We start from the raw sequence: 21,075 nt of genomic DNA on the forward strand, positions 1-21,075 counted from the left end.
GGTCTGAATGTGGATCCCAATGTCCCAGTGCAGTGATGAGGGACACTGTGCTGTAAAAATGGCACCGTCCTTCAGATGAGACATTAAAACCGCGGTCCTGACTCTCTGTGGTCATCAAAGATCCTTCAAAAAGAGCAGGGTGTATCCACCTTGGCTGAGTCATGCTGGCCCCCTAATCATCATCCCCCCCATCTCTAATTGGCCATCTCTCTCTCACACCCCTTCACCACCTAATAGCTGATGTGTGGTGAGTGGTCTGGCACAAAAATGGCAGATCATCTAGGTAGGTGCTGCACATCAGTAGGGGTTGAAGTAACTCCCCAAACACTGAAACGCTTTGAGTAGTGAGAAAAGGAGCTATATAAATATAAAGAATTATTATTATTATTATTATTATTTGTGGTGTGGTGATTATGCCAGATCAAACCGTAAGCCAGTGGTGAGGCCTGACTCTTGTGAGTTTATCTTGCGCATGTCCTTGTTCTTCACTGGGTTTGACTGTTTGCTTTCATATTGGCAAGTTGGACATTTCATGCCATTCTCTGTGTTGTTTTAATTGCTAACAGCCATTTAAAGCCCAGTCTTGATCCGTGTGGCAGCCACACCACTGGCATTTCAGAACTGGTCACTCACCTGCAGCTAAGCACATTCAGGGTCCTGGCCAGTTGTTGGATGAAGAGACCATTTAGGAAAAAGCTTGGGTTGCTGCTGGAAGAGGTGTTGGTGAGACCAGCAGGGGGCGCTTACCCTGCGGTCTGAATGTGGATGCCAATGCCACCCAGTGCAGTGACGGGGACAGGCACACAAAGGAAAATCACATGCGTGTGTAAAAAAAAAAAAAGAAATCTCGTGAGTGCGTTAAACTTTGTTGCACACACAAAAAAGAAAAGATCCTGTGAGCAGGTCAAAATTTCTTGGGCGTGAGAGTAAAAAGATCTCGTCCACATACGAAAAGATCTCACCAGCACGTAAACCTTTCTCGTGCGTACGCAAGAAAATCTCGTGTGCACGAAAATAACGTCTTTCTTTTTTTTTTTTTGCTCATGTTACCCTTCAGGGGTGCCGTAAACTCCTCCACACCTCTCAGTTGGGCTTCACCCTCCAACTCACCTGGAGCAAGTGAAGCACTGCTCTTTTAATTTTCGGCCCAACAAGAAAGCACTTCCGGGGTCAGGCGGCACGTCACCGTGACGGCAAAATCTTCCGAATTTTCGATCTCCAAGGCCGGTGAGTGTCTCCCGTTGCCCCCAATTTCATTCTCTATGAACATCTCCAAGGCCCACTCATCCTACATCCTGCAGCTGACTGACATCTTTCCACCATGTAAATGAACCAGGTCGTCAGCGTGAATCGAAACTCGGTCCCTTGTCTTGGTCCCGCGATGCAACCGAGAACACACAGGAACTCTGACCTGTTGTCACCCTGGTGGCGAGGACACCTCGGCGCTTTGCGTCTTTCTCGTTTATCAGGCCTGGCAGCTTTCACGTTCCGCGGTCGTCTTGTATATTCACCGTTAAAGAGAAGGAAATATCCGGGGAGATGTCGACCATCCCAGAGTGATTATTCCTTGAGGTGCAGATAAGCGCCGCTTGCCCACGTGTTGTGCCTGGCGTAGCTCCTATGAGCGGGATGTTGTTAAGAACAGGAGAGAAAGTCAAAGCCATTAAAAGAGAGCGCGAGCGGAGCCTCGGATTTTTAACTTGGTGTTCTTTATCTCAGCGCGAGTGAGTTCCATCGAAGAAGTTATTTTAGCAAGGATTACTATTTTTAAATCGCCGCTGCGGTCTGATGTGATCTCATCTTTAGTATGCAATGGCTCTCCTGCAAGGCATGCTTGTAACAGTAGGCTTTGCGACAAGCGTTATTTAAAATCTACCGAGGAGACATTCTGGCATGTTAATATGAAAATAACAGTAATCCGGGCGCTCAAGGGGAACAGTCGATATGATTGATCTTTAAGATGAAGCTCGAGCGCCTGAGCTGCGATAAATTATCTAATAAGTTCACTGTTAAACAAATGGGTGTTACGTAACCGTTCATTGAACAGTTTAATATTACGTAACTCCTAATTGAACGCTTTCTTAAATATTTGCCCACTGCGTGATTAACTTTTTATTACCGTTGTCTCCCCATCAAGTTCGTTTCAGCGTGATATGAAGTCTCCCCTTTGGATATTCATTAACTTCAGAAGGTTTCTTACTTGATACATGAATGAGTGTGTGGCGGTGAGGGGGATTGAGCAGGGGGGGGCACGGGGGGCTTTGCACTCGGTTTTGGCCTGCGGACGCTCCTGGTGGAACAGGTCACCTTTAAAAATGGCCGTCATTCAAAGTATAAATCACAGACACAAAGCGCACACTTAGTCGGTCTTCTCTGCATTCCGGAATTCCTCAAATGTCACTGGGAGCAAAGAAGAGAGCGGCAGGCCGGCGTGTCGTATGTCAGTGGATTAAGGCATCCCACGGGTATCCAGACTGCAGACGGGATCTCAGCAGGACAGCTGATCTTGTCCAATATCTGTTCAGCAAGGCCGATACGTCTGAGTGGTCCATCTGTGAAATCTACCAGCAGGCGCACCACGTGCACTTCAGAAGAGGTCAACCACCTGAAGCTAAGGAAGTTTAGGGGGCTCAGCTAGGGCTTGGATGGGAGACCATCTAGGAATGGCTTGGGTTGCTGCAGGAAGAGGTGTTGGTGAGGCCAACATGGGCGACAGGTCTGGAGAATTTATAACGTCATGAACTGAGGTTAAAAATGGAGTGGAGAGCAAGTCCAGGCAGTGAACACAGCATGTCCATGGAGACTTTCTGAAAGGAGAAAAGGCAGACAGACTAAATACGCAGCCACCTTCTTCTGTCTTCAGCTGCTTGTCTGTGTTTGCTTTGGAGTCAGACATTTTATAAAAACAGAATATTGACTGCCCGGTCCGGTAATGGAATTCTGAATTGTTTGGTGGAGAACCTGAGCTGCTGATGGCAGAAGGCTGCAGCTGGGCCAGGGTGGGACGCCAGCACGTCAAGAAACAGACTTCCTCACGTGGAGTCGCCTCTCAAAATGATGTCTTGGGAATGTGATGCACCACGACATCCTCAAACCACCGAAATCATACCGACTACACCTCAGAAGAGGTCACCCACCTGCAGCTAAGCACGTTCAGGGGCTCGGCTAGTGCTTGGAGGGAAGACCATCTAGGAATGGCTGGGGTGGCTGCTGGAAGAGGTGAAAAAAGAACTATATAAATGTAAAGAATTCTTCTTCTTATTATTATTAGTATTAGTATTATTAGTATTAGTATTACTTCACCTGATGTGGTGTGGTAGGGTGAAGCCAGTGCTGAGGCCTGACTCCTGTGCGTTTATCTTGCATATGTCCTTGTTCTTCACTGGGTTTGACTGTTTGCTTTCACATTGACAGGATGGATATTTCATTCCACTCTCTGTGTTATTTTAATTCCTAATTCCACCGGCACTTCAGAATAGGTTACCCACTTGAAACTAAGCACATTCAGGGGTCTGACCAGTACTTGGATAGGAGATCAATGAGGAAAAGCTTGGGTTGCTGCAGGAAGAGGTGTTGGAGAGGCCAGCAGGGGCCGCTTACCCTGTGGATAGAGTGTGGACTGCAATGCCCCCCCCCAGTGCAGTGACAGGGGCACTGCAGTAAAAATGGCACCATCCTTCGATTGAGGCTCTCTGTGGTCATAAAAGATCCCTGGACATCCATCATAAAAAGCAGGTTGATCCTGATGTCCTGGCTGACTTGTGCTCTATGACCTGGTCATTCTGGCCTCCTGATTGTCCATCTCTATCACCACTTCACCAACTAATAACTAATGTCTTCAACGAATCTCAACTTTTCAGGCTCTCCTGATATCGAAAACATCGATATCTTAATGATGGGTGTGTGTCTGTCTGTGTGTCACAGCTTCTCAGATAAGGTCTAGAGCTAAGACTGCTGGACGGAAAAATACAAACAATCTGTTTTGATTTAATGACTACAGCTCATCTCTTGATCGTTTTCATTAAAGTCTTATTGCCTCTGCCTGAAGCAGTATGGTAAGTACGGTAATATTTTCTTGTCACTATTTTTTCTTCATAAAGCGTTGAGTTTTCCTTGCTTGTTGATGCAACTAAATCAGCTAGTATGGTAAACACTGCTGCCTCATGAGTCCAGAATAGCATAGATAGAAGCAAACTTTTTTTGCAAAGTAACTGGGGGCAGTGGAGGCACAAAAAGTCAAAATTATGTTCACAAGCTCACACTGAAGAGCACAAGCAATAAGAGATAAGGGTGGATGTAGGGCTGTGTATGGCACCATCTGTTGGAGTGCCATGGAAATGATAGATAGATAGATAGATAGATAGATAGATAGATAGATAGATAGATAGATAGATAGATAGATAGATAGATAGATAGATAGATAGATAGATAGATAGATAGATAGATAGATAGATATTAGTGTAATAGGCAGGATTAGATAGATAGATAGATAGATAGATAGATAGATAGATAGATAGATAGATAGATAGATAGATAGATAGATAGATAGATAGATAGATAGATAGATAGATAGATAGCAATATTGGATTGATTATGGTGTGATTGCATAAGAAAGCACTTGGCATAGTCAGCAGGATTTGCACTGTGAAGACAGGTGGAGTGTAGTGGAGGAAATTTGTCCAAATAGGATAACCAAAATGGCAGCATCAATTATACAACAACAAGAGTAAGCTTTCAATCAAATAGCAAATAAGAAATTCAAAATCTATGTCCCCAGAAACCCCCAGAACGAGTGCTCAACCTTGTAAACTGAGAAAGAAAAATGAGTAATGAACCCATTCACAACATCCGCTCAGTCACTATTTAAGATGGCAGCACATCACTTCTTTTGTTAAAGTTTATGGATTCTAAGATCTTCTCAGTACGCTTAGTTATTGAAAATCAGCCTAAAGATTCAGGACGTTTGCTTTCTACTTTGGACTACAAATTTTCTTTGTGTTTTGGATTTTGGCATTTTGGTTCTCTTGATCTTCTCAGCCCTGCTTATTACTTGATGATTTTTTTCTCATCTCCTGGTCTGTGTGCTGGCGTTTATTTGGTTAATCATGGATCTCCATTTGCTCTTTCACTCGAAGGTTCCTCATTCTATATTCTTAGATAGGTGTGCTGCGCAGTGTCTTGTCCTGTAGTTTCAGTGGGAATAGAGACAAACGCTACCAGGAACCCTCAAAAGTTAATGATTTGAGAAGAATCAGGTATCACAATAGACAAAGATTTCAACCCAACACAGCTCATCAGTTCTCATTCACTTGATGGACCCAAAGCCGTAGCGAGATGAGATTGAATGTTCCCCAGGGCGTTGCTTTCATTTCCTGTAAGCACTCAGGAGAAGGAAGCTATCGGCAAGGATATTGCCTCAGACGAAGTGCGACTCTGTGGTGTAGATCACCTAATTACTCAAAATCAGCAGGTGGTTCAGTGTGTTGTTTTCAAAATGGGGTCCTAAACTGAAGGCTAAACTCAGCCATTGTTTGCTTAAGTGTTCTGAGTGTTTTATTGAGCGTTTCATTTGGCTCATGACATTGTACATAATAAAGTGGCTAAGAGTTTGGCACACTGGTACAGTGCTGAGCACAGTCCTAGGGGTCTCGATTCAAATCCCAGCCCTGCTGTTGCCTATGTGGGGCTTACAAATTTCAACCTCCTGTTTTTCTCCAGATTTTCCCCCCAACAGCGTTCTAATTACCCGGTGACTCTTAATTGTATCTTTTTGGAAGAATATGGATGTTGGCATACAGTGCCACAAAGTATTCACCATCTTGGACATTTTCACATTTTGTTGTTACAACATTGAATCACAGGGGGGTTTATTTGTCTTCTATGTACATTGATCAAATGTCAGAGTGAATACAGATCATCAAAAGTGGTCTGAATGATTTACAAAACATAAAACACAAAAATTATGGATTGCATTATCATTCACCCCCTTTAAATATGGCATCCCTGGGTCATTTAATTACCTCAGCAGTGACATTCCTGTCTCTGGTGACTCTTCCTATGAAGTCAGTAGACGGATTGGGAAAGCATGGGGGGGTCATGAGGTCACTGGAAAGGGGTGTGTGGTGCTCCCGATATCTCCGCAAAAGGACGAAGGTCCAAGTCTTTAGAGTCCTGGTGCTTCCTGGTTGTGAGACATGGACGCTATCCAGTGACCTGAGAAGAAGACTGGACTCCTGTGTCTCTTTGGAGAAGCCTTGGGGTCTGATGGTTTGACTTTGTGTTGCTCACAGAGTCCCGAATGAGGCACATGGCCTGCATTGTGAGGGAGCATCAGTTATGGTACTATGGACATGTGGTATTATTACCCGAGGGTGACCTGGTCATGAGTTTTCTGTAAAGGGGTGTGTGGCGCTCCTGATATCTGCAAAAGAATGAAGGTCCAAGTCTTTAGAGTCCTCGTGCTTCCTGGTTGTGAGCCATGGACGCTATCCAATGACCTGAGAAGAAGACCGGACTCCTGTGTCTCTTTGGAGAATCCTTATGTATCGCTGGCATGACTTTGTGTTGCTCACAGAGTCCTGAATGAGGCACATGACCTGCATTGTGAGGGAGCATCAGTTACAGCACTACGAACATGTGGCATGATTACCCGAGGGTGATCCGGTCATTAGTTCTCTGTAAAGGGCTGTGTGGCTCTCCTGCTGTCTCTGTCAAATGTTGAAGGTCCAAGTCTTTAGAGTCCTGGTGCCCCCTGTCTGTGACACATGGATGCTATCCAGTGACCTGAGATGAAGACTGAACTCCTGTGTCTCTTTGGAGAATCCTTGGGTATCGCTGGCATGACTTTGTGTTGCTCACAGAGTCCCGAATGAGGCACATGACCTGCATTGTGAGGGAGTGTCAGTTACAGCACTACGTCCCCGAGGGTGGTCCGGCTCATAAGGTCTTCATTGCTGAGGACCTGAGTGGCTGGATCAGGCTAAGGGGATGCTCACGTAACACCAGGCTCATTTCCAGATCGCGTGTCTGCCTGAGGGGATTGCCAGCTAGGATCCTGAGCTATTACGTCATGTGATTGGGTGCAGTGACTAGCTGTACCAGTGCAAGCCCCCCATCCTGACCTGACCTGACCTAAGTCGTCACTTGTAGAGCCAACTGGTTTTTGAAGTCCCAGAATTAGTTCAGTGGAAGTCATCTGTCTGGGGTTTCACTTAATTATCATATAAAATTACCTGAATGTGGAAGAGCCAACTTGTGGAGAGCTAACCAACACAATGGTGACAAAGGAACACTCCAAGCAACTCCATGACAAGCACAAGTCAGGGCACAGTGTCAAGAAAATGTCCAAGTCACCGAATGTCCCGTTAAATCAATCATGGAAAGAGCGTGGTGGAGCTGGGAATCGGCTAGAGCAGGCCGTCCACCAAACCTGAAGAAGACGAGTGAGGGAGGCCACCAAAGGACGTTGTGAGAACTCTGAAGGGGTTACAAGCTACAGTGGGAGAGATTGTGAAGACTGCGTAAAGGGCAACTGGGCCCAAGTCCTTTAAGAAAAAACACACAGGACAACTTGGCAGGAGACATGAGGGATACTGAAGTCAGTCAGAAGAAGGTCCAGAGGTGGGATGAGGTTTAAATTGAGCCACCATGTTTGAAGACGGCACGTTATTAACAGCCAGACAAACACCACCAGGAAGCATGGAGGCGATGGCAGCATCAGGTTGCAGGGACGCCTCTCTGCAGCAGGCTTGTGAGAATAAAACGAATGCAGCAAAATGATATTGAGAGCCTGTAATGATTTCTGAATTTGCTTCTTGCATAAGGGGTCAGTCCGGGTTGGGCCGACATGACCATCGGAGTAAACAAGGAAAAGTGCATCTTAAGTGGCGCGGGAGAAAAGATGAGCTGCCAACAGGGGGGCCACTTTATTAGAAGGCTGGAGGAGCGCCAGGAGCCGTGATTACGGAGAACGCATTAGAAGCGGCGAATCCCGAGTCCGTGAGTGATATAAAGGAACCCGCCCTGGACGGCTTTCTCCGCACTGCAAATAGAGGGGATTCTCAGGAACCATCCATCATCAGAGCCGCTTTACCTCAGAAGCCATTTTTTTTTCTTTTCAAACTGGCACAAATTCATTGCGTTATTGTGCCTCTTAGCACAAGGCAATAAAAACGATCATTTAGCAATCACCTCCGCACAAATTGCCTTTGAATACCAGGAAGTCTCTTAATTCACTGAAACAATGGGAAGGGAGATCCATTAGCCATCTGCCCTCTGAGTGACCCCCGACTCAGAGGGATACTACATGGAGGGGCCGCAGGAGATCGCCTGAGGCTCCGTGCTCGTGGGCTTCACTTGGGGGACTGATTAACAGTGCATGGTGGGGGGCACTGAGATGCCCCTCCAAGCATTTATTTTGGTTTCAATTACAAATTGAAATCCCGTATTCTTATTTTTTGTAATCAAATTTTTATTACAACAAACAACAGCAAAGAAATCATAAATAGGGGCCAGCAGTCACAAAAGATGACTGCAAAATAAATTGTCCCGTGTGTGTGTGTGCCTTGTGGTGGGCTGGCACCCTGCCTGGGGTTTGTTTCCTGCCTTGTGCCCTGTGTTGGCTGGGATTGGCTCTAGCAGACCCCCGTGACCCTGTGGTTAGGATATAGTGGGTTGGATAATGGATGGATGGATTTCTTTGTAACTGAGCAAACTTACAAATTCAGCAGGGGATCAAACACTGTATATGCACACATACTGTACACACTCACACACACAGTGATATACTGTATATATATATATATATATATATATATATATATATATAGATATATATATTCATAACATCCGTAGGTATGGGTGGTTACCTACCAGGTAACGCATGTGGTTAGTCTGCAAGTCGGCAAACATCCCGCCACGGTGCCCGCTCAGTTGCAAGAAGCAGATCATAGAATTTTACATAGTTTACTGTCAAATAATGCAAAGAGTACGCGACACGTGTTTCGCCCTTATTTGGGCTCATCAGGCGTACGCACCCCACTGCACTCCTCGCGGGGATCAAACCTCTATACGATCAGATCGGGTCTCAGACTACGGATGCTATGAATGTAATTACTCCGATCTCCAGGCTGTCAAATAATCAAACCACATGCCGTAGCGCAGCGTAAAGGGGCTTTGACTCTGACGCTGATGTCCGAGGTTTGATCCCCGCGAGGGGTGCAGTTGAGTGTGTTCGCCTGATGAGCTCAAATAAGGGCGAAACACGTGTTGCATACTCTTTGCATTATTTGACAGTAAACTATGCAACATATATATATATATATATATATATATATATATATATATATATACCCTGTATATATATTGTGAACTTGGCCCGGACACAGACAGGCGGACATGTTGTTTAAAACACCACACGTTTATTTACAATATATTATTTACAAAGAATGGTCACTAAGACACCAGCCAATGGTCACTCAGACCTCAGTCACATGCACAATTACCCCAAACACTCAGTCCTGGCCACAAATGCCTTTCTTCGGGCCGCCTCCACTCTCTTCTGCCTCGTCCTTCTACCTCCCGACTCCAGCCTCGAATGAAGGGAGACGGCCCCTTTTATACAGGACCCGGGATGAGCCCCAGGTGTTCCCGGCATTCCTCCTCTAACCACGCCCCAGCGTGGCGGAAGTGCCGGCTGTCCTCCCTGCTGCTCTCCGGGCGCCGTCATAAATCTTCCCCCCAGCACTTCCGCCACACCAGGAAGGTAACAGGTCCCCAAGGCATTGGGGCGCCTCCTGGCGGTGACCACAGGCCCCTACAGGGTAGGGCTTCCATGCCCCCAAAGCAACCCGGAAGGCAACCCCCACGTGATCCAGGGTGGGTGCAGACCCACATCCGGTCCTTCATATCGTCCCGGCCGGGTCATGGCCCCTGGCATCCCTAACAATATATATAAACACACACACACACATACACACACACACACATACATACATACAGTATATATATTGTATATAGGATAATAGATGAGGATGCTGTATAAGAAACAAACAGAAGGAACAAGCAGGTCTGGGGCACCTAGGCCTACCCCTACCCCTTCTAATGGTCGGGTCGTTCTAGTTCTTCTAAGACTGCCATTAGGCCTTCTGGCTGCAGCTCCTCGATTTCCTTCCACGGTATCTCATCTCTCTGCTGATACAGTATGTGTGAGGCCCGAATCCATTGCTGGTGACTTGACAGATGAATACTGCAATTTCACTAGAGGTGTAAAAGGAGGCCAGCTCAGGTGCAAAGGTGGCTGCTTGACATTAAGAGCATCACTTATAAAGCGAGTAAACGTTAATGGAATGTGAAGAAGAAAAAAAGAGTCGCCTGTGAATATCCAGAGAAAAGTGACAACCTGACGGAAAACAGAAATGTCACATTTGCAATTGGCTGAAGTTGACACAAATGACACCAGGTCCTTGGAGTCCATATTTCTATGAATCCGTGGCTGTCATCTGTAACTTTTCCCAGGGATCAAGCAACATAGAGTTCACTGAAAGGGGGTTCAGTAGAGCCCAACGGCCCAGAAATGCTTGGGTGGATGGACAGGTCGATGATTGAATCCTCAGAGGGTCTTGATGAATGGATAAAGAGCAAAATGAAGGTTTAGATGTAAAGGCGGATCGATGGATTGATGGATAGATGGATGGCAAAATGGAAAGAATGGTTAGTGGAGTCTATTCATGGATGGAAGGACAGGTGGATGAATGACTCATTACATAGATGGATGGATGAATGAGCTTCAAAATGAATGGTGAGATTTACAGTGGTATGGACAGGACCGTCTTAACGTATGGGCACAATGGGCAGTGGCTGAGCACAGGGGCCCACGATGTTTCTGATGCCTATGAATGTTTCTGTTTTGCTATCAAAACAGGGGTCCCAGTGCACTACTTTGCCCAGGGAGGCTATGATGCTGTTAAGATGGCCCTGGGTATGGATGGATACATCAATGTTGGGAGAGTTGAATTATTAGATGGATCAATGGATAGCAAAATGAAAGCTTAAATGTATTCTTGCAGGGCGAGGGGTGATGCAAGGCCAGACCAAATTTACTTGAGGTGCCATCTGGGTAAAACTCCATTTAATTCGCTGCCTCCCAAAAATAACGTACAGAAAGTCTTTAACAAAAATAACTCGGTGGTGCTGCGAAAGTCGACAAGTTGGCATTGAGTGTAAAGCTTTGAAGGGTCTGTATGACCTTCCTTGTGTGAGCACCGCTCCTTCATTTTTGGATGGACCGAACAGGGGCGGGGCTTCTTTGGCTCTGTGGCCCTCAAGGGGCAGTTTCTCAAGGCTGTGAGGGTAAAGGGTGACAGCGCCCCCTCTGGTTCGAGGGTTATATTACATACCTTAGGTGAACCCAGAAAGTGGTGTTCAGGTGGGCATCTGTGACAGTGTACATGGGTGGGTGGAGAAATAGTCATATTCATAGATGAAGAAGAACAAAGGATGAATAAAGTTTGGGTGGTTGGCAGAATGAAAGGTTAAATGCACAGGTGGGTGGTCGGATGAGCTATGAATGGGTGGTACAATATTTCCTTACACCCAATGCTACCAGTTGAGGCCCCAAGTCCCCCAAGTCTGAAGTCACAAAGCGAGTTTAATGATGGTTTTGTTCCTGCCCTGTACCCGATGCTGCTAGAAATACGCTCCACTCCCTGCATACCTGTGTTGGATGAGGTGGGCTCAGAAAAAGAAGAAGATAAGAGTTTGCCAATAGTTAGACGTCTTGGTTTGAAGTGTCTGCTCTCCTAATAGTGTCATCATTGCTTTATGTATTGTATTGTGTTTATTTATTTATCTCCATTGTTTTTGTACCTTTGTTTTGCAGATTGAAGATATGCAGTGGGCCCTGGGCATGCGGGACTTCCCCACCTCCGTCTGCAGCACCCCTTGCAAAGCTGGCGAACGGAAGAAGATGGTGAAAGGAATGCCGTGCTGCTGGCACTGCGAGTTATGTGACGGTTACCAATACCAGCTGGATGAGACGAGCTGCATGCTCTGCCCTTACGACAAACGTCCCAATGAGAATCGGACAGGATGCCAATTCATACCGATAGTCAAGCTGGAGTGGCACTCCCCTTGGGCTGTTATTCCCGTCTTTTTGGCGATGCTTGGAATTATCGCTACCATTTTCGTAATGGCCACATTCATTCGGTATAACGAGACCCCAATCGTCCGAGCTTCTGGGAGAGAGCTCAGCTACGTCCTGCTCACTGGAATTTTCCTTTGCTACATCATCACGTTCCTAATGATCGCCAAGCCGGATGTCGCCGTTTGCTCCTTCCGACGAATCTTTTTAGGACTTGGAATGTGCATCAGCTACGCGGCGCTCTTAACCAAAACCAACCGAATATACCGGATCTTCGAACAGGGAAAGAAGTCTGTGACGGCTCCACGGCTGATCAGCCCCACGTCACAACTGGCGATCACCTCCAGTCTGATTTCCATCCAGCTGCTTGGAGTCTTCATTTGGTTTGGAGTTGACCCGCCCAACATTGTGGTTGATTACGACGAACAGAAAACCATCAATCCGGACCTGGCGAGAGGAGTTCTCAAGTGTGACATCACGGATCTACAAATTATCTGTTCGCTGGGATACAGTATTCTCCTGATGGTAACTTGTACAGTTTACGCAATCAAAACCCGAGGAGTTCCGGAAAACTTCAATGAGGCCAAACCCATCGGATTCACAATGTACACCACCTGCATTGTATGGCTGGCCTTCATTCCCATATTTTTTGGAACAGCTCAATCTGCTGAAAAGGTAGGCCTGTTGGATAATCTCAAAATCTGCATGTTGACTCTTTTGATTTCCAAAATTAAGGATTGTCATGAGTGGAGAAGAAGTGATTTAGTAGAGATTTTTAAGAATAAGGGGAAGTGCAGAACTGTAGTAACTACAGCAGGGTTTAATTGATGAGCCACAGCATGAAGGTATGGGAAAGAGTAGTGGAAGCTCAGTTAAGAAGGGAAGTGATGATTAGAGAGCAGCAGGATGGTATCATGCCAGGAAAGAGCACCACAGATGCTATGTTTGCTCTGAGGATGTTGATGGAGAAGTTTAGAAAAGGCCAGAAGGAGTTCTATTGTGTCTTTGTGGACCTGGAGAAAGTAAATAACAGGGTGACTGAGAGGAGCTGTGGTATTGTATGAGGAAGTCGGGAGTGGCAGAGAAGTACGTAAGAGTTGTACAGGATATGTACGAGGGAAGTGTGACCGTGGTGAGGTCTGCGGTGGGAGTGACGGAGATGGGATTACATCAGGGATCGGCTCTGAGCCCTTTCTTATTTGCAATGGTGATGGACAGGTTGACAGACGAGATTAGACAGGAGTCCCCGTGGACTGTGATGTTTGCTGATGACATTGTGACCTGTAGTGAGAGTAGGGAGCAGGTTGAGGAGACCCTGGAGAGGTGGAGATCTGCTCTAGAGAGGAGAGGAATGAAGGTCAGTAGAACCACCAAGACAGAATACATGTGTGTGAATGAGAAGAAGGTCAGTGGAATGGTGAGGATGAGGGGAGTAGAGTTGGCAAAGGTGGAGGAGTTTAAATACTTGTGACAGACGGGTATCAGCAAGAGTGAAAGGGAAGGTCTACAGGACGGTAGCGAGACCCGCTATGTTTCATGGGCTGGAGACGGTGGCACTGACCAGAAAACAGGAGACAGAGCTGAAGGTGGCAGAGTTGAAGATGCTATGATTTGCAGTGGGTGTGATGAGGATAGTCAGGATTAGGAATAAGGACATTAGAGGGTCACCTCAAGTTGGACAGTTTGGAGACAAAGTCAGAGAGGCGAGATTGTGTTGGTTTGGACATGTGCAGAGAAGAGATGAGGGGTATAATGAGATAAGGGTGCTAAGGATAGAGCTGACGGGCAAGAGGAGAAGAGGAAGGACTAAGAGAAGGTTTATGGATGTGGTGAGAGAGGACATGACGGTGATGGGTGTGACAGGACAAGATGACGAGGACAGAAAGATATGGAAGAAGATGATCCGCTGTGGCAACCCCTAATGGGAGCAACCGAAATAAGAAGAAGAATGATTGTGAAACATGTTAAATTGTTTTTAAGTCAGGACAAATTTTCCTTACAGATCAACAACTAATTTTCATGATTTGGGCATCTCCTACTTTATTTGCAATGCGAGATTTCGACGTCTAACACATTCACGGTTTGGTAGGGTGCAGTCCCTCAGCGGCATGGTCACAGTTTATAATGACTGACATTAACAGATTGCATTAGTTTGTCAAGATTCAAACACTTCTAAATGTTATTTAATGATAATTCACATATTGGTAACACTTTATAGTAACTTTCATGCATAAGTCATTAACAGACTGCCAGGATTTGCATTGTTCTTTCATTTGTTTGTGATTTTTCTGAGGTGTTTTTTGAATATTCTATATATTCGTATAGTTTGGGGTTTTTAACCCAAGTGTGTTAGTGAAGAATAAGTGAGACTCACCACATTCATTACTGGATTGGTCTCTACTCACTCCTTAAATGTAACACACTCACGGATCCTGCCCACAGAAATACCCACAAGTGATGCCTACAACACCAGGCACTCACTCTCTACACCCTTTGACTGTATGCCACTTACCAGCCAACAATGTCTTACTTCTTCTGAACTGTTCTTCCATTATATATAAATGAATACACAATCCCCGTACACCAGCCCAAACATTAACTTTATTACTTCCATTACTCTAGACGTAAAGACAAAGTGCAGTAATTTAAAAGCAATGTGGTATTTAGTCAAGTTGCGTGGATTCATTGTTAGAACATTTGAACAATCTAGACGAGCCCATCAAAGCTCGCCAGTCCTATCCACCTCATTCTTCCAATATAATATCAAGTCCCTAAAGTCCTTAATTAATTAATTCTTTGCTTTTATATAGCGCTTTTCTCACTCCTCAAAGCGCTCAGCAATTGCAGGTTAAGGGCCTTGCTCAAATTGGCATTCACGGGATTTGAACTGGCAACCTTTCCGACTGCCAGTGCAGATCCCTAGCCTCAGAGATGCCACTCTGCCTACTGTCTACCACACTACTTGGTCACTTATTCCACGTGTCTGTGGTCCTCTGTGTGAAGAAAAACTTCCTAACGTTTGTGTGTAATTTACCCCTAAGAAGTCAGCAACTGTGTCCCGTGTTCTCGATAAACTCATTTAAATGTCACAGTCTTGACTATTCCCGTCATCATTTTAAACACTTCAGTCAGGTCTCCTCTTCATCTTCTTCTCCTTAAACTGTTAAGGCTCAGCTCTTTTAATCTTCCCTCATAATTCATCCCCTGTAGCCCTAAATCAGCCTCGTCGCTCTTCTCTGGACCTTCTCTTGTGCTGTTATGTCCTTTTAGTAGCCTGGAGACCCAAACTGCACCCAGGACTGCAGATGAGGCCTCACCAGTGTGTTATAAAGCTTGAGCAGAACCTCCTGTGACTTGTACTGCACACATCAAGGCGCTATATAACCTGATGTTCTGTTAGTCTTCTTAATGGCTTCTGAATACCGTCTGTCAGTTGATTGTGTCGAGTCCACCATGACTCCTAAATCCTTCTCATAAGGTGGACTCTCGATTTTCCGACCGCCAATTGTGTATTCAGACCTCACATTTTGATTTCCTACATGTAACACTTTACATTTACTAACTTTACATTCCATCGTCCACAAATGTGCCTAAGCCTGTCTGCTCTCCAAGTCCCTCTGTGGTGATTCCACGGATTTGAGATTAGCTGCCAATCTTCCTGGTTTACTATCATCTCCAAACTTAAAATCAGCTTGTAACTTATATTCCTATTCAAATCATTTATATATAACTAGGCTGACCCGCCTTTTAAGTTGACCACTTCTTAAGGCAATTCAATATGTAGATCAATTTGATATTTTATACAAACTCATTAATTTGGTTATATTGCATTTGAGCGGTATTACTTTAATACTCGTAGTTTCTGTTATTTTTGTGATGAAATTTAAACTCTTTTTCTATATTGAGGTCGCCCTTTTGAACCCCCCTGATATTTACTACGCGGTGAGGCATTTGTACTCCGTCAACATTAATTATTTCCAGAGACATAATTTTGTCTATTTTTCCAGAGCATCGCGCACAAAAGCAAGGGAACGATGGGAGCACCAGAACTCTGCTCACATCATGTCGCTTCGTACCGCAAGCTGCAAGTAGTAAGTCAGCAGAATACCGCTACGCTTTCCACTCACGGGACGGAAGGACAATCCTGACCGCTTTTATGTAGTAAGAAAGAAGAAGAAGATATCGCACAGTCTGAAATAGAAAATCATCTTTTACCTGGAAAAAAAAAACTACAAATCCCATCGTGCATTGCAAAATGGATGGGGCGTGTGTGAAACTCTGCGCCTGCGTAGCACTCACGGGACGGAAGGACAATCCCTACCGCTTTTATATAGAAGGATTATTTATATATAATTATATATTTTTATATAAGATTATATAATCATTTTGACTTGCGGTTAGGAGACCCGGGTTCATTTCCTGCATGTTCTCCCCGTGTCTGCGTGGGTTTCCTCCCACAGTCCAAAGACATGCAGGTTAGGTGCATTGGCGATCTTAAATTGTCCCTAGAGTGTGTGTGTGTGTGTGTGTGTGTATGTGTTTACTGAGGTGGGTTGAGTAAGTAACATAAAACAGTTTTATTTTTGGATGGACTATTCCATCCATCCATCCATTATCCAACCCGCTATATCCTAACTACAGGGTCACAGGGGTCTGCTGGAGCCAATCCCAGCCAACACAGGGCACAAGGCAGGAAACAAACCCTGGGCAGGGCGCCAGCCCACTGCAGATCAAGTTTTCCTTTAAATGATAATTCATGTATACAGAGAGCGAGTCCATCACAATGTGAACACACAGACACACGAGGGGCCAGTTTGGCAACGTCAATAGAACTAACTGGCGCAGTCTTTAAGCTGTGGGTGAAAATGGGGGCACTCACACTGGTACACTGGGCAAGTAATAAATGCAATTTGTCCTTTTTTCAGCCACTAACTATAGACGTTCCCAATAATAAACAGCAAGGGTTTTAGCTAACTCAGTAGAAAAGCTTCCGGAAAAAAAAAAAAAAAATCCAGAAAATATACCCACTTAGACAGACGTAGCGGCTTTGCCTGTTCTCATCACAATCTACCGCTTAGCATGTCACAAGCATTGCTTTCCCTTGAAAGGAGGATATTAATGATGCCTCACTTAGTGCTTTAGTCACAGATCTGAATAAAACCCAACAGACACTGAAAATAATTATACTCCAGTTTTCTGGATGAGAATAAAAAGGAGCCTTCATTGTTTTAGAGCAGGGGTGTCCAGCTCCGATCCTGGAGGGCCGCAGTGGCTGCAGGGTTTAATTCGGTTTGTTGCTAATTAACTTCTTTTCTCTTCATTTTAGTAGCCCAGTTTTTAAGGATTCATTCCTCTGAGTTGATTCCTTTCTTCATTAAATGGTAGCCAAACAGATGATCAGCTAAATCTGGGCTTTCAACACCAACCAATTTCATTCCAACTGGTTTCTTAATGAGAAGACGATTCCTGCTATGAGTTAAACCTGTTAATTAATTCCACAGCTTGTTGCTGCTGTCATTTCCACCTTCTTCTTCTTCTTCTTCTTCTTCTTCTTCTTCTTCTTTCGGCTGCTCCCATTAGGGGTCACTACAGCAGATCATCTTGTTCCATATCTTCCTGTCTTTGTCATCTTGTTCTGTCACACCCATCACCTGCATGTCTTCTCTCACCACATCCATAAACCTTCTCTTAGGCCTTCCTCTTCTCCTCTTCCCTGGCAGCTCTATCCTTAGCACCCTTATCTCACTATACCCCTCATCTCTCCTCTGCACATGTCCAAACCAACGCAATCCCACCTCTCTGACTTTGTCCCCCAATTGTCCCACCTGAGCTGACCCTCTAATGTCCTCATTTCTAATCTTATCCATCCTTGTCACACCCAATGTGCAAATCTTACCATCTTTAACTCTGCCACCTCCTGCTCTGTCTCCTGTGCCACCGTCTCCAGCCCATATAACATAGCTGGTCTTACTACCGTCCTGTAGGCCTTCCCTGTCCCTCTTGCTGATATCCATCTGTCACAAATCACTCCTGACACTCTTCTCCACCAGCTCCACCCTGCCTGCACTCTCTTTTCCACAATCCCCATTACTCTGTAATGTTAATCCCAAGTATTTAAAATCATCCACCTTCTCCAGCTCTACTGCTCTAATGCTGCTCTCATTCTACCACAGCAGACATTTCTAAAACGGTTTATTTGCTGTTTTTTTCCTAAGAACATCATCAAAATGTTTTGGTGACCTGAGCAGATCAACCTTACTGAGACCTTCACCTTTCTTTATTTTCACATACTGTTTGATGGACACGGGTGAGCTTGTCATGTTCGTTTCTCCTTATTGGTTGGCTGCTAATTAAGGAGAAAGAAACAACTAAGTGACCTGAGTCAAGTTAATTAAAACAAAGGCAAAAGACATTAATTAGCAGCAAAACGGCTCACTAATGAAGACGATGGTTAGAATGAAAACCGTCATCCACTGCGGCCCTCCAGAGCTGGAGCTGGACACCCTTGTTTTAGAGGTTTATTGGGTCTTTATTGTCCGTGTATTGATGGAGAAGTATAGAGAAGGCCAGAAGGAGTTGCATTGCGTCTTTGTGGACCTGGAGAAAGCATATGACAGGGTGACTGAGAGGAGCTGTGGTACTGTATGAGGAAGTCGGGAGTGGCAGAGAAGTACGTAAGAGTTGTACAGGATATGTACGAGGGGAGAGTGACCGTGGTGAGGTCTGTGGTGGGAGTGACAGAGGTGGGATTACATCAGGGATCGGCTCTGAGTCCTTTCTTATCTGCAATGGTGATGGACAGGCTGATAGACGAGATTAGACAGGAGTCCCCGTGTTTGCTGATGACATTGTGATCTGTAGAGAGAGTAGGGAGCAGGTCGAGGAGACAATGGAGAGTTGGAGATATGAGAGGAGAGGAATGAAGGTCAGTAGGACCACCAAGACAGAATACATGTGTGTGAATGAGAGGGAGGTCAGTGAAATGGTGAGGATGAGGCAGGGAGTAGAGCTGGCGAAGGTGGATGAGTTCTTACATTCTTAGGCGGAAGTGAGGTCTTCAGGAGGACGTGGTCTGGCGACGGAAGTGGGTGGTGCTCTAAGCTGGGCTTCACTTCTGTTGGTCTGTGGAAGAGGAAGAAAAAGCATGAGTGTAGTTCGTTCACCCCTGACTCCGAGTCTTATCCCCATTTAAGCTCTGAGAGCGCCTACCATGTGCACGAGTGTGTCACAATGGACCTTATTCACATTGTTCTCTGTGTTGCAGCATTGAAACTATTGGGTCCCGTTGTATTAGAATCGTTCTTATGTACAAAACACTCGACTTACACACAACTGGTACTTACGAACGGACAGCCATAAAGCTTGCTATATTAAAAACTGGAGTCAAATATAATGGCTGATGAGAACAATCGCATTCACCACAATACATTGCATCGCTCTTGAAATCATCGAGCAGATTCCGGCTCCGAGGTAGGAAGTCGGCTGACGTTGCCGTGAACGGTCTTTTGAGTGTGTAACTTTTGTATGTGGCTTCCATTTTTTTCTTATAAAGGTTGGGGGGGATCGGTCTTATAGGAGCTGGGCAGGAACAGGAGGGTTCTTAGGCGGAAGTGAGGTCTTCAGGAGGGCGTGGTCTGGCAACAGAAGTGGGTGGGGCTCTAGCTGGCCTTCCCTTCTGGTTGTTTGTTGAAGAGGGAGAAAAAGCATGAGTGCAGTTCGTTCACCCCTGACTCCGAGTCTTATCCCCATTTAAGCTCTGAAAGGGCCTGCCATGTGCACGCGTGTGTGACAATGGACATCATTCACATCGTTCTCTGTGTTGCAGCATGGAAACTATTGGGTCCCGTTCTATTAGAATCGTTCTTATGTACAAAACACTCGACTTACACACAACTGGTACTTACGAACGGACAGCCATAAAGCTCGCTCTATTAAAAACTGGCTCATAATAACAATCACATTCACTACAACACTTTGCATCACTCTTGAAATCACCTCTCAGATTCCGGCTCCGAGGTAGGAAGTCGGCTGACGTTGCCGTGAACGCTCTTTTGAGTGTGTAACTTTTGTATGTGGCTTCCATTATTTTTTTTCTTATTTGCTTCTGTAGCCAGGCCACCAAAGCGTAAATCTGATACGAGTGCTGCTGATGCATCAAAGAGCATTGCTCCAGGGGCTCTTGCTGTACAATGGCCGACCCTGCACTCTGACCTCCAAAGGTCACGCAAAAAGACAATTTCTCCTCAGGGATAAACAAGGTATAAATAAATAAATAATAATAAAAAGAAAGATAAACGATCGCGATTGAAAATAAATAAAGAGAAAATAATGAAGCGATCGAAAAAAAGGAGAAACGCCATCGGTCATTGGAAAAGCATTAAGCTACAGTCGATAGACGATCAGGATCATTTTAAAGGATAAGAGATGTTCTCTGTCTCTCTTTTTAGTGCAGTACCATATGTTGTTACTTTTATTATTATTGTATTATTATTATTATTATCATTATTATGTACTGTGCTACTATGTTTAAGAAGCTTTAGGATATTTAGGAGTGTTTCTTAAGTGTTTTATATGACTAGAAAGGTAAAAGATATACAAAATCCTATACCAGGGAGCTACCGGTAGTTCGCCACCCCTCTCCAAGTAGCTCGTCAAAGGGTTAATGAATCCTACAAAAATCTGAAAACTTGATTAATCAAATTAGTGGTGGGCGATCTTTCCAAAAAAATCATATCACGATCCTTTTAACACAAAATCACGATCCACAATCTGAATTGCAATCTGCCTTTTCAATGTGGCGTACACTTAAGAGAATACCCGGACTCAAACTCATCAAGACCTAAGTAACACTTTATTTTAAACATCAAACAAAGTTGAATTGAATTGTTCTCTCGTTCGCTAGCTAAGCGGAGTTAAAGGACTGAAGCTGGCAAGCG

At 45.0% G+C, this 21,075-nt stretch overlaps 1 protein-coding gene across 1 annotated transcript in view; it reads left to right on the forward strand.

Moving 5' to 3' along the window:
* The window catches only part of LOC120540243 (metabotropic glutamate receptor 7), a 477,153-nt gene that overhangs the window by 404,104 nt on the left and 51,974 nt on the right, over nucleotides 1-21,075 (forward strand). Inside the window, exon 8 of the mRNA XM_039770817.1 lies at nucleotides 11,879-12,814. Within this exon, the coding sequence (XP_039626751.1) occupies nucleotides 11,879-12,814 (936 nt within the window). The remainder of the gene's footprint in view (nucleotides 1-11,878; nucleotides 12,815-21,075) is intronic.

Source organism: Polypterus senegalus, chromosome 12 (genome assembly GCF_016835505.1).
Source record: "Polypterus senegalus isolate Bchr_013 chromosome 12, ASM1683550v1, whole genome shotgun sequence".
Classification (NCBI taxonomy): Eukaryota; Metazoa; Chordata; class Cladistia; order Polypteriformes; family Polypteridae; genus Polypterus; species Polypterus senegalus.